At 36.8% G+C, this 14,369-nt stretch overlaps 1 protein-coding gene across 1 annotated transcript; it reads right to left on the bottom strand.

The window, feature by feature from the left end:
• Positions 1-7,598: 7,598 nt before the first annotated feature.
• On the bottom strand, positions 7,599-12,347 carry LOC140229161 (PRELI domain-containing protein 2-like). The gene is made up of 6 exons (XM_072309427.1): positions 12,276-12,347; positions 11,079-11,133; positions 10,514-10,587; positions 9,424-9,584; positions 8,593-8,698; positions 7,599-7,939 (listed from the first exon to the last, which is right to left on the bottom strand). The coding sequence occupies exons 1-6, from the start codon at positions 12,345-12,347 to the stop codon at positions 7,859-7,861; spliced, it is 549 nt and encodes a 182-aa protein (XP_072165528.1). The 3' UTR covers positions 7,599-7,858.
• Between the last annotated feature and the right edge of the window lie 2,022 nt (positions 12,348-14,369).

The following is a 14,369-nucleotide window of genomic DNA, read 5'->3' as shown; positions in this document are numbered from 1 at the left end:
TTTAGCAGCGATCGTCAACTCAATTGTAGAGCCTGTGCTTGTGCAAGAAACAGTCTTTGCAAAGAGTCGTCGAATGTACGGAAAATATGCGAGCCGTACTTTGTGCTATAATCTCTTCTTTTATAAATTGTACTGGCTTCCACACAAATTCAAAATAATTCAAAATTGTTCATTTTTATAAAGAAAAGCATGAACATGATGAGCGAATTTTCACAGAAGTCAAAATCATTACAGTATTAATTTTTACGCAGTACGAGGAAATACAATATAACAGTACTCGCAGTAGACTATATCAGGCGGGATTGACGCCCATCTCTATGCATGTACCACGTGAACCAGCATACATACAGACACACAACACAACTCGGGCAACGTACCAACTGATCAAGGTACACCAGCTGGAGAGGAAACAGACGAGCTACGTATCACACACACACACACACACACAACACACACACACACACTCACACACACACATACACACACACACACACACACACACACACACACACACACACACACACACACAAAATCGGGGGGGGGGGAGGGGGAACAAGATTGCAAATATGTCGTGGGCCTTTCTAATATTATTTTGAGGGAGTAAATCAATGTACGGCTGAGCAGGCTATGGTTTGGGAGGGGTATATAGAATGTATTCTTAAAAGCAAAAATCAAATAATTGTTCACAACCCGATTGTTCACCTTCAATAGTTTGGTTTGACACATGTCTCAGCCATGAAGAAAAATATCTGATCTTCATCGTGTCTATAATGAATGTTCTAACTTATCATGGAAGTAGGCCCTATCAATGCAGGAATTTTTTTCGGGAACGGGGGAGGGGTTGAATATGTTCAATACACTGGGGAGCACACACGAATGGGGGAGAGCAACAACCTGGTGGGGAGGGTGTGGGAGGGTAAAATGAGAGGGCTTTTGCATTTTTTTTTTCAAATTTGAATTCGATGATCCTGCACACATTTTTGAAACAGACCCTTTTTAGGAAATTTTCGGTTAGCAAATTATGACAGAAGATATGCTGGTTATTGAAGTTGCATGAAAAAGTCCCAAACAAGCTAAACTGTGAAATTGTGAAATTGTTTCATTCTCTCATTTTAATGACTGGATCACTTGAAAATCTAATATCACATATACTGTAGCCTACATTGTACATAATATATATTTGTATATGTAATTGAATTTGATTTACAAGACATACTTTTGGCATGAATACTCATTCAAAGATTCATTAAAACAATGCACCTAAATACTGATGATCCTTAAAGGGAACACAAACCCAAAGAGCAATGTGGATTGAGTGAAAGCAGCAACATTAGTAGAACACATCAGTGAAAGTTTGAGGAAAATTGGACAATCGATGCAAAAGATATGAATTTTTAAAGTTTTGGTGTTGGAACCGCCGGATGAGGAGATTACTAGAGGTTATGACGTATGTGTGGACAACAATATAAAGAAAATAATATAAAAGAAAATTCCAAAAAAAAAAAATCACTTTCCTAGCATAATGAAAGAGCACTTGACTAACCACTTTCAGAATGCAGGGGGAATAATTGCTACCCTTAACATATGTCAGTATCAAGTTGATGGAATGTGTAATTTTCATGAAAAATGAATTTTTGCAGAATTCCCTTTATATTTTCTTTATATTGTTGTCATCATACGTTATAAGCTCTAGTAGTCTCCTCATCCAGCGGTTCCAACACCAAAACTTTAAAAATTCATAACTTTTGCATTGATTGTCCGATTTTCCTCAAACTTCCTCTGATGTGTTCTACTAATGTTGCTGCTTTCACACAATCCACATTGCTCTTTGGGATTGGAAACACAGGAGACTTCCATGGGATCCTGCATAATCACAGAGACTCAGAAGCTCTGGTTTAAAGAAAAATCCACTTCAAACTTTTATCAATTTCATAACAAACATAATACAATACCTACAGAACAGAGTAAAAACGATCAAAATTGGATAAGAAATAAAGTTATGACATTTTGAAATTCCAAAAAATTTTGGAAAACACTTTTTGATCAGTTACGAATATTCAAATCAACAAGTTATAACTGATAAGTGTTAATTACTGTCATAAGGACTCACAAATGATAAATGCCATGCACGTGACAGAGCAGACATTTACAAAAACACAACATAACATTTTGCTAGTACACAGGAACAATATTTCTCAAGAGTAATACATTGCATTCAAATGCCATTTACTTGTGTCCTTTTTTCATTGTGATTTATTTCACATGTGGCATTTAAATATAGCAACAGATGTCATACACTTCTTTACTGAAAAAGTATACATGTACAATGAACTCTTTCTATAACAAACTCCTTTGGACCAGCAGTTCATCTATGTCCGCATTTTTTACAACGATAAATAGAATTTCTGATCTTATGTCTATCAAATCAGTGATCCTTAGAACAAGATTCCACTGCACTACCTTTGACACACAGTCATTAATTGAAGTGAGAGATCATGGAATATGACATGACATAGGCTTGAAGATGATCTTCATTATCCAGCTACACTGTATTCACAGTGCTATCTCAGGCAAGTGACACTGGCCTGACTGTACAAAAGCACACACCATTTTCATTTCATCTTTGTATGTGAGAAGCAATTATTCTCACAAAACATCAAGATATTACCCTGAGGTGACGAAGATACAGCTACAAAGCATTAAAAAACTCTCAATAAAGACAAGCTACTGTCAACCTCACCTACAATAGGTCCAATCCATTGGAAATGGACAAAGCCTTTCTATTTCTAACTCATGTGAATTTTGACTTATGTAAGATAATGAACACAATGTTCATATCTATCCTGAGTGAAGATTTCCTTTGACTCAGCCATTGTTTAGACATGTGCCAGGTTAACTTAGACAAGGCTGACTGTATTTCTTGAGTTTATGAAGAGTCACATCATGTGATAAACAACTATCATTGGAACTTCAAAAACAATCTATTTCTTTTTATAATGTTACAATAATTTTGGCCATTATTGATGGCTTGAAAAAAAAAATATATGTATTTGGTCTATTTTGTTGTTGTTAAGGATAAAGCTGACTACTATGTGTATAAATTGAATTGGTATTTTCCCTAAGGACTGAAGGAATTGTTGGAATGAAAATAATTACAGACTTAATATACACATTGTATCACCACTAAGCAGAAAATAGGAATGTATTCCTTTGAACTATTTCTTGGCAAGAAATGTGTCAATCTATTACGGATGACTAAAATTGCATTCTGGTTACAGAAACCAAACAGGTTGGTTGACAGTCACACTGGCTGGAAAGGGTGTATTGTACGAGGTAACTACACAAATTAAAGCTCACTAGGAATAACATAAGTTGGGGCAACGGCTTTGTGGCAAATTTTACCACAGAGCAAACATTTTGATGAATGAGAGCTAGAAGGTAAATACTGCACATTGCATCATTAAACTTTTGACACGATAGATGGGAGAAAATATAAGTAGGAAAAGCGAAATGTGATTTCTTGTAAGACTTGCTTTGCAGTAAATCACTATAAATTCATCGTTGTTGCAGTTCCAGCTGGAAGACAGCTGTTGAATGATACATTTTCATTGCATAATAGGAAAAGAACATTAAGTACGGTACCAAAACTTGCATCAGTTAACATATTTGCTAGAGAGATAAACATATACATCTGCAGTGACATAAAGAAACCCAATTTCATACAAAATCACTGAAGGCCTTCTGACAATATAGAATCAGAATGAAATACGTCTCATTATATACAGCATATCAAGTGGGTGTCAAAAACATTTTGTAACTTGGGCCTTTTCTGATACTGTTTAAGCAGTTGAGATCCCACTTGACATTGAGCAAAATTAAAGGACAAGTTCACCTTCATAAACATAAGGATTGAGAGAATGTAGCAATATTAGTAGAACACATCATTGAAAGTTTGAGGAAAATCGGACAATCCGTTCAAAAGTTATGAATTTTTGAAGTTTTTGTGCAGACACCGCTGGATGAGAAGACTACTGCACTGTATGATGTCACATGCGTACAACAGTATAATGAAAATATAAAGAGAATTTCACAAAATTTCATCTTTTGAAAAAAGTACACATTCCCTTGACTCGTTACTTATGTCATGGATAATATTATTCCCATTGCCTTTAGAAAGAGGCAAGTCAAGTGTTCTTTTATTATGCGAAAAAAGTGAAAATATGTTGAATTTTCTTTAAATTTTCTTTATACTGTTGTACTCATATGACATTACGAGCCTTAGTAGTCTCCTCATCCAGCGGTTCCAACACAAAAGTTTTAAAAATTCATAACTTTTGTATCGATTGTCCAATTTTTCTCAAACTTTCACTGATGTGTTCTACTAATATTGCTGCATTCTCTCAATCCTTATGTTAATGAAGGTGAACTTGTCCTTTAATACCATATAAAGGCCTCCGTGTTAATGTTCAACACACACACACACACACACACACACACACACACTGAGCAAAATAGCGACCCGATATTGAAATTATGATGGCTAGCTATGTACAATGTCATCAGAAATGCCCACTAATACACCACATAATTGTGGCCAAAGATTTACTTACACATTTACATAATTTCTTTTACTTATTAAGAGTAAGACATTGTGTGTCCACAGGGACCACTGAAAAGGATATGACATGAAACCATGATTTTATGCAAAATGGCAAATTGTTTGATTGCACTATCTTCTGTACATCACCTGAATTTTTATGTGTTTTATTCTGTTTGTAACATTTCACTTTTTTTTACATGTGTGGCACAAATAACTGTCTCATTACCACATCCATGACAGTTGAAATTGGATACACAATTGCAAAGAGTATTTTGGTCCAACTTCTTCCAAAAACGTTTGAACATTATTGGAATCACACACATCCTCTCATAAAAAGCACACTTGTATACCCTGTATGCAAACATTTTCCATAACATTATTCATTACTGAAACACACACTGTCATGATCAAGCAGGGAAAATTCTCCCCTAAATCAGATACTGTATATGCTGTTATTTACGCGTACAGATATTTTCACGAATGAGGAGGTCACGAACATTTTCGCGAGATGTTGTTTTCGCAAATTGACACAGAAGCCTTCATAAGTGCACTATTACCTTAGCGTATGGTGACATTTTCGCATGTTGTTAAATTCATGGTCCAACTGTGATTTGCGAAATTTGTGAAAATAACAGCTTATACAGTATGTGCTTATTATGAATACAAGTGTATAACTTCTTGTTATGTTTTTACCAATACAATGCCATCAATTTAGGCAATAGCATCCTACAAAATTGAGCAGATCATCTTGAAGACATAGGGCAATAGACATGGATTATTACTGCAATGTCAAATCCTGAGTTTGCCGTACATAAAGAAACCAACTTACTGTACATGGTGGAAATGATATTTGGTGTCAATGAAATACAGTTCCTGAAAATAGACCCATTGAGGATGGGTTTTGCTACAACACACATTTCCCACAGACACTTGCCCGAGTATACTCGGAACTCCTCCTCAATGGGTTGAGAATTGCACATAAAACATGCTGGGCATCATGATAGTCATATAGCACTTGGTGGTACCAGTACTTTGCCACTAGTCTAAACTCCCTGATGGAAATATTTCATTTTCATGTGAACTAAAATAACATTATTTGCATACTGTATAGACTACATATTTTGCAGTTTTATTTTTGCAAATTTTGGGAATTTAGTAACATGTGGAAACACAAATCTCAACATGCAAGCGATGTGTGCATGTTCATGTACTTGCATGCAGTGCACAGTACACGAACAAGGTGCATGATAATACAGTTCAGTATGCCTAAGTCTTGGGTGACTACCGTGTGAATGGATAGGTGCACTTCCTGATTTCTCTGTTCCTGTTCTCCACCACTGCCAATCTTAACCACTAGCAAAATTGTTGGGAAAAATTAGACTAGCTATTTAATGTATGGCGCATACAGTGTTCTTCTGACAAAAATCCTCATACCCTTTGCCAAAAATAATGAAATTTTTTAATCATTAGCCTATGATATTTGAGCATTTGATATGTTTGGAGTTTGATTTTTTGTTTTTCCAAAGGAATTTACAGATTGAGTTACACAATTCCACAAACACTCCCTTAACACAGGAAGTGAGACGTAATGGTATTATGGATGTAAGTTGATTTGAGGGATATTACAATTTATCAATGATTTTTTTTTAATACAAAAATGATTACAAAATGAATAGGAGTATTGGAAGCAACAGTCATAGTAAAAAAATGTAATAATAATAAATGAAACAACAATAACTGCTTGGTAAATACAAAGACTTACTAAGCATGCACAGTGCATGATACATTAAAATGGTCTTAAAGAATACATTAAACAGACACAATCATCCAAGACTCTGTGGTCTGACAGAGCATATTATAAAGAATGGTTTTCGCTGACAGGTCTGCCATAGATCATGTGACAGTATGATGTCACACATCATTTTCTGTAAGACTCTCTTGTGGATCACTGCATCAAGAAAAGGTGGTTCATGCACAAATACTCCTGCTTAGTCTTCTATTATTATTTTTTCTTTCTCTCAGGAGATATAGATTGAGCTAAAACACACGGTATTAGGCTTGACAGTTTTATAATCACATAACCTATTGAGTGCAAAACCCAAGGAATGCTTGATTTCTAAATGACTTTTGTGTCTCAGACGTACAAAAACAAGTCGTTTGTAAATGTACACATATTGGGAAACACATTTCTCAAATCACATTTTGCCAGCCACAGTTTGGAGGCGTTTCCCAAAAGTTTCACTCGAATTTGTTCGCACATTTTCAGTCTGCAACAGTTTGATCTCAAGAACTTGATCAAAGAGGTAGAGTTCAGTTTGACCTTCATCAGTCTGCACTCATTATTGTATGTGTGACTCTGCATCACAAAACCAACAAAAAGTTGCACACCGTCATTTTACGCGAGGACCCAAAAAAGGTAAAATGGGTCAAGCAAGTCAATTTTTAGCTTTCCATATTTTCTGAAAGAGCTATTCTTCTTCTACATCATTCTAGAGTTAAAATGAATGGGAAAGTGGGTTTTCAGCAGTTTTTCTACTACCTTTTTTGATAGAGTAGTGTGATCAGGTACGTCTCAGAGGCCCCCTTTCATTTCTTGAAAATCCTTTGCACACTCTTCACTTTCAACTCTAATAACTTTTGAAAGGATAATGCTACTGCTCTGAATGTTGACATTAATCATGGACAGAATGTGGTGATAGAGCATGCTCAATTTAAGCTTAATCTGATAATCTCTTAATTGTTGTTGCAAAGGTGGTTTACATCCTGGTTTTTTTTTTTTTTTTGTCCCATTCATTACACAGGTAGTACGACTTAGTATAAAGATGAATAGACCGTGTACTTCAGAGCCTCTAGCAGTTCACACTTTTCCAGAGTGTGTGTTCTTTTCCAGTATTTAGATAGGTTTATAGAAGAGTCCATTTGAATTGAGCCATACATCATTTTAAAGCTTAGAGTCTGCTCTTTTTGGATCTGTCCTTAACCAAAAATCCATGTCTGGCGACTTTTTGTTGGTTTTGTGGTGCAGGGTCACATATACTCTTGCATGAAGGCATATCACAAGTTATGTGTTTGACTGAGAGTCTATGAAATTTGTGACACAGCTGCTGTATCGAATATCACTTGGACATAGCACACTACAAGGATACTCAATTCAGTGTCCTGAGCAGGTTGTATCTCTTCAAGCATTAAATTACCACTGAGAATTTTTTGCAGTCTGAATCTCTTCTCTATTGCACTTGGACTCTGTGGAATGATATTCTACAGTGGCAGATGGATGAAGGGACCCTTAACTGGTTGTCGCTGTTTATCACGCAAAAGATCTTCCATATGGTAGATTGCCTGTAATGAAATAAGAAAAAATAACAAAGTTTCTATTGTGAACCACATGAATGCATATGTACATCTTTTTAACCACTTTTTAAACTCCTGAACTATTTGAATATTACTCATATCAGGTACGACAGTACTGCACTTTGTCAAAAATTACATTATTAAGCGAACTGATGTTAACAAGTGCTCATTTGCCCAATTTGACTTTCAAGTTGGTTTTATGCCCTTTAATAATCATGGCAAAGACAGAAACTAATCCCCATCTCTACACCAAATATGAAAACAACTTGTATTTCACACTGTCTATCAATCAATTTTGACATTAATGCCTCATAAAGAAAGTGTATTGCCATCATCAAGTCTTTTAGATTCTACAAACTTATGACTAGTTCGCAGTTTCATGATGTTTAGGAACTTTCCTCTATGAATTTTTATTTCAGACAGCTTCTCCCAACAGCAAAACTTGCCATTAAAGTTCTCTGGAAGCACATGTACAATGTGCACAAATGCCTTCATATCACACAAGCTATTTGTACATGCTGTCAAGTAAGTCATGACTGAGCTTGGGTAAAACCACATAAACTCTCAAAAAACCTTGAAAGAACAGATATTTTAATGATATCTATTTCACATGTGAATGTTTGCCACAGTATATCACATACCCTCATTCCATTTCTTTGGGCTAGTCCATGAAGAAAGTACTCCACCACTCGTCCAAATTTTCCGAACACTTTGATTTCCAACCCACCACGCTGAGTCATTGTTGTCCTGTCAGACAAAATCAACAACAAAAATAAACAAGATACAAAATATGTTATCTGCTGAATTTAAAATGAATAGTAGATTTTTTCGAGATCCTACACATTGCTCCCTACATGTTCTACACAATAAGACAACTTGATATCAAACTACATATATGGACATAGAAAGAACATGCCATAATGCACCCTTGTACAAGGTTGCAAATTATAAGTTTGACAAGAGGTTAATGAACCGAGCACTATTGAGGAATGACTTGTTGTTTCAGAGCAGTAAATTCTACATAAAGTCAAATTTATATGGATGGGAAAATAAGCTGATGACTTTAAAAAATATTTTTTCATATTTTGGCCTATTAGAATTTGCTTTGACTTACGTAATAATTTAACTTATGTCAGTGCTACATCAATCCGTAATGCAGAGTTGACCTTATTTTACTATCAAAATCAAGTGAAATTGGGTATGTATGAATACCTATTCTTTATGGGTATACGGATATGATCATCAGGTCACATCAGGAACCTACAATACTGTTTTCATCATTCAGGCGTGCAAAAAAAAAAACTGCTCTTCCTCAAAGAAAATCTAGATTACAAAAGGTCTTTTTAAAGAAGAAAGAAAAGGATGTAGTTTCCTCTAAGTTTGAGACAGAATTTAAAAAAAAAAAGATCTCAATGAAAAAAAAAAAAATCCAGTCATTCTATGGCAGTGGCATGGGTGTAAGGTTTTATTACCATTGTGACGAATCTTTGCTCCTCCTTAGCTCCGATTCCTCCCAAGCCTGTGCATACTCATGCCATGTTACATTCCGGCTCTTGATGCGTAGCACCTCCTCCTTCTTGTGATACCAACATTCTTCTTCAAGGAGGACTGCATTTACATCAAGGATTGGAAACTGTTACAGAAAATAACACAGAGAACAAAGAGAGAGTCCATGAATTGAGTGATGTATTACCTCTGGGAGCACGTTTTTACATTATTTTTCTTGAGCTATTAAAAAAAAAACTTTTATATTTTCTCAGTATACATGTCACATCAATTGATAACATGTGTTGTGTGATTAAATTATATGGTACCCGGTAATTTCATTATTTAAAATCATCAAAACATTGATGAAAACATGTTTCTCCCTGTCTAACTAATATATCAGGAAATCTCAGAGTATTTGAAGGTTCACAAAGTCAGCCATTATACACAGTGGAATATACATGTAGATCAAGACAGGCATCTACCAAAAACTGATCATAAGACACTGAATCAACATCACCCAAATCAAAACCTGAACTTACATGTGTATGTGCTGCATTTATCACTAGTCAATTCTCTCCAAAGATATTAGCTTTTGCATAATCTTGTTTTGTTGATTGTTCTTTGTTTAACCTATTGAACTCTACTATGATGTGCATTTCTATAATTTCAACAAACTCAAATTCTATTAGAGTCAATGACCTGATACACAGGACCTACTAAATATATGGCTAGGGATGCATTTCCCTTCGATGATCAAAATTTGTCTTCAATATATTATTACATGACTAGATTAGCAGCTAAATATATGAATAAAGAAGTAAATAGATACATTGATAGATAAATGAATGCTATCTGGGCCTTTGTGCAACATCAATCATTCTTTAGCAGATGTTGAAATATAGTGTATTCAGGCATAGGCATTGTTGACTCCTTAAGTCTGAACAAACGCTGCATCTAATGACTACTTTGTAACCTCACAACTGATCACCCAATAGTAGCTCAACCATGGACCTACCCATAGCAATAAGAAAGCAGTACATCGTACCAATAAAGCCTGCCTTCAAAACACTGTACCTTTTTGAAGATTGCTGGCAGGATGTTCCGACATGTCATAACTCTTCTCCAGTAGTGTACAGCAGTGTGAGAGTCTGTTCAGATGGTAGCAGCAAAAAGTGATCATACAGCGAGATAGATTAACCCATTGAGGACGGGCTGATTTTGGAACAACACGCATTTTCCATAAAAGACCCCTGCCCGAGTATATACTCGGGACTCATCCTCAATGGCTTAACGAAGAAATCCACCCCAAAAATAAATAAACTTCAAAAGAAAGAGAAAAAAAAATTCTCTACAGAATGATACAAAAATGACAAAAATTGAATAAAAACAAGAAGGTATGACATTTGTAAATATCACATTTTTTTTTTCGAAAGACATTTCTTGACCAGTACTTATGAATATTAAAATGAGCAAGTTGATGTCATACCCTCACAATTTTTCACGTATATTATAAATACATATTTAGCAGGCTCTAACTCATGCAGGAACCTGCACAAACTCTGGCAGATCTTGTATGAAATCAATGGGAACAGCAGACTTAGAATCAATCTTTACGCTAATAGTCATAACAAACACTCACCGTAGTGCTGCTCCTCTATTTTCACCCCAACTACATCCATCTTTTCATTCGGATACTGCAGAACACAATGCAAGAGGTGGAAATTAATTCATGTCAATATATCTTTTTTCTGTAGAATAGGCAAATTATGATTGTCATGATATGAAACATCGACCAAGTGCTATTTCACACATTTAATTACATAAGTGTAAAATATTATTAACTGTATTAACATTTATGAAGACAATGTATGACTTTGCAGCACAAAATTAGCATGTTGTCAAATCTATAACGATCGTAACTAGAGGCAAATTTGGATGTTAGGATAATTCTAATGAGCTCTTTGTGATTTCTGCTCTAATAGTGTAAAATTGTGAAAGCAATGCATGCAATGACATCGATAAGGGCAATGGCATGCACACTTTCTATCATACATTTTCACCATTTTCTGACTTCGACTGTACAAGGGCATATCAATCTACAAGGATGACATATTCTCAATGTTTAAAAATTCATCAATAAAAATTACCAGGAACATATCATTAATTTGATTTCAATCAAGTACATAAACATGAACAGCTTGACATTGGCGCTAACACTAACATAACTGCCCCGCAACGGGGTTAACACTAACACTGAGTAGTGGCCTTCACTTCATACATAAGATAGTGGCAGGGGGTGCAGTATACTGGGCGCCCCCCCCCCCTTTTTTATTAAAACAAAAGAAATCAAAAGAAAAAATGGGGAGGGGTGTTGTGTTGTGTTTACAGATATTCAGATTTACAGTACGCATATTCATTAAGTGTCTAGACACCCTGACATTCATTATGTAAACCCCCCCCCCCTTACAGTAATTTTGTAATGGCATCCCTTCTTTACAGAATTCCTGGATCCGCCCTTGTAAATATTAATTACCTGAAAGTGAAGTGTGTAATAGTAGAACCAATCGAACAGAACTTCTTGTTTCTCCAATTGAACAGAACTTAGCAACAAAACCCACAATGACAAATGTACACAAGCAGTACCGGTACTTTATGCTTGAAGGAAGTTCTTGCAACACGTTGTAGCTAGCTAGTCTAGTAGAGTCCAGGCAGTAGGTGCATTGTACAGGAACATTCCCCTACTAAAATGTACCACTAACGAAATAAGTTTATCCGGATACCCTTTGGGCCTTGAGTGTATAAAATCTGGGGACTACATACCACGCTACCTACCCACCTTGTTGAAATGCGTGTGTATCACCAAATCCAGCGGGAACTTGAAAACATGATTGAAAACTACTTCGAACATGATTACAAAGGTCACGAGGGACAAACTTCTGGTAACAGCTTTCAGAAAAAGTTGTAGAGAGCACACCGCCGCACTGCACTGTTGGGGCTGGGCAACTCCCCCCGCCCAGCTCGGGGCCCTTTCAGCAGTCGGTGAAGGGGCGCGCCGTAGCGGAAGAGAAATTCGGCATGCGATGACTAACACAGTCACAGATCAGCACAGCACAGGTTATCGATGACGACTTATTATGATTTCATTTCACTTATCAACACAATTGAGGATGAATCCAATGTTATAGACAAAGAAAAGAGATTTGGGAGTTTGATACAAACTAGGTGACTGCAGAAAAGGCGAAAAAACGGATGTGTGTTCGCAACCCCCGTAGGGCCCCCTCCTCGTATACCGCAGCATTTCTAGCAAACACGATACCGGTTCGCTGTTAGTATAGTTGGCTGGCGCATCCACATAGCACGTGTCATCAGTGTGTGCATCGCATAACATGGCCCTGTGTTTACATCAGAATCACGGTGAACTATGGAAAGCTTTGACAACAAATGTACTGCAAGTAATAACTTCGATTATTTTTATGCACTGTGGAGGACTAAACAACCAACAACAAAAACGGTATATATCACGCTAATCATGACAACAACAACAACAACAACAACAAAAACGGTATATATCACGCTAATTATGACAACAACAACAACAACAACAACAACGACGACGAAATATGGTTATGAAAATTATCATAGTGATAAAAACATGATAACGATTACAACAGCGATAATCATAATAACAATGTGACAATAAAAACAGCAGTATCACATATCCCACTTTGATAGTCCCTATGTTTATGAATTAATATATATATTGAGATTGAATGGTCTATAGACCTACGTATCAATGATTGAAAATACTGACATATCGCATGACAAATGCATGTTGTCGAGGGAGGGGGTAAATATTGTAAGGGTGGAAACGAAACCCGCCGGCCACAAGATGGAGTCAGTCTGCCGTTGAAAATTAACTAAAATCTAGCAACTGTGAGGATTTTACAAAGAAAGTATTCTTAACCATAGTCATACACACACTCATGTGTATACAGTGTATGAAGATACAGCGTGAGTCAAGTGCTCTTATCATGACATCATTCGATGGCTATCTGCCTATTCCCTATATAGACAAATCTTGGCAAAAGGAAGGAGATTTATCACCGTAATGTCTCGATATGGACCTCCCGCAATATTTTTCGCAGAATCCTCTGAATAGGGCCGCCGGTGAGAGCGTTTTCAAAAGTGGGGGAGGGGGGCATTTCCGGGTTTCATGAGCTAACAAGCAAAAAAAAATAAAAAAGTCCTCGTACTGCTCATCTCTCCTTGCACTTCCGGGTTTCTTCAGCTGACAAGCAAAAAAAAAAAAAAAAAAAGAAGGTCTTCAGCGGAAAAAAAAAAAACATAACCGTATAATGCGCTCACACTTCAAGATCTCTATCTATTTCTTTTTAGTGCCACTTACGTACATCCGGGTTAAAAAAAAAAAGTGGGGGGGGGGGCCGAAGTGATGACACCTTTAATCCTTTGTATGGTGCACAAAAAGTGGCCGAGACACCCCCCCCCCCCCCACGCCCCCACCCCCGGTTTCGCCGGCCATGGGGATACTCCGGGTGAATACTACTATTCCTTTGGAGGACGTGAACAACCCTGTCTTTACAGTTTACTTCCGTGTGCATGCTCATAACTCTCCTCCTCCCTTTAGGCCTATTGAACGTCTATAGGGCCTTAATCACGGTTCTTCCCCGTTTATTTATCCTCCCCTGTCTCCTATTCCATTTCATTCTTCATCTTTCCTCTCCTCCAGAGACCCCCTTTTACGCACCCCACTCACTTTCCCATTCCTTATCTTTTCCCTTCCTCTCCCCAGCCCCTCCTATTCCAAGTTCCTTCCCCTGGTCCTTCCCAGCCCTCATCCAAAATCCCGTCCCCTTCTCTCATCTTCCGCACCTCCCTTAGTCATCCTTCCCTTATTCGTGACCTATCCATG

Source organism: Diadema setosum, chromosome 5, assembly GCF_964275005.1.
Source record: "Diadema setosum chromosome 5, eeDiaSeto1, whole genome shotgun sequence".
Lineage (NCBI taxonomy): Eukaryota > Metazoa > Echinodermata > Echinoidea > Diadematoida > Diadematidae > Diadema > Diadema setosum.
The sequence above is the reverse complement of the archived record's forward strand: the minus strand, read 5'-3'. Positions and strand labels throughout refer to the sequence as shown.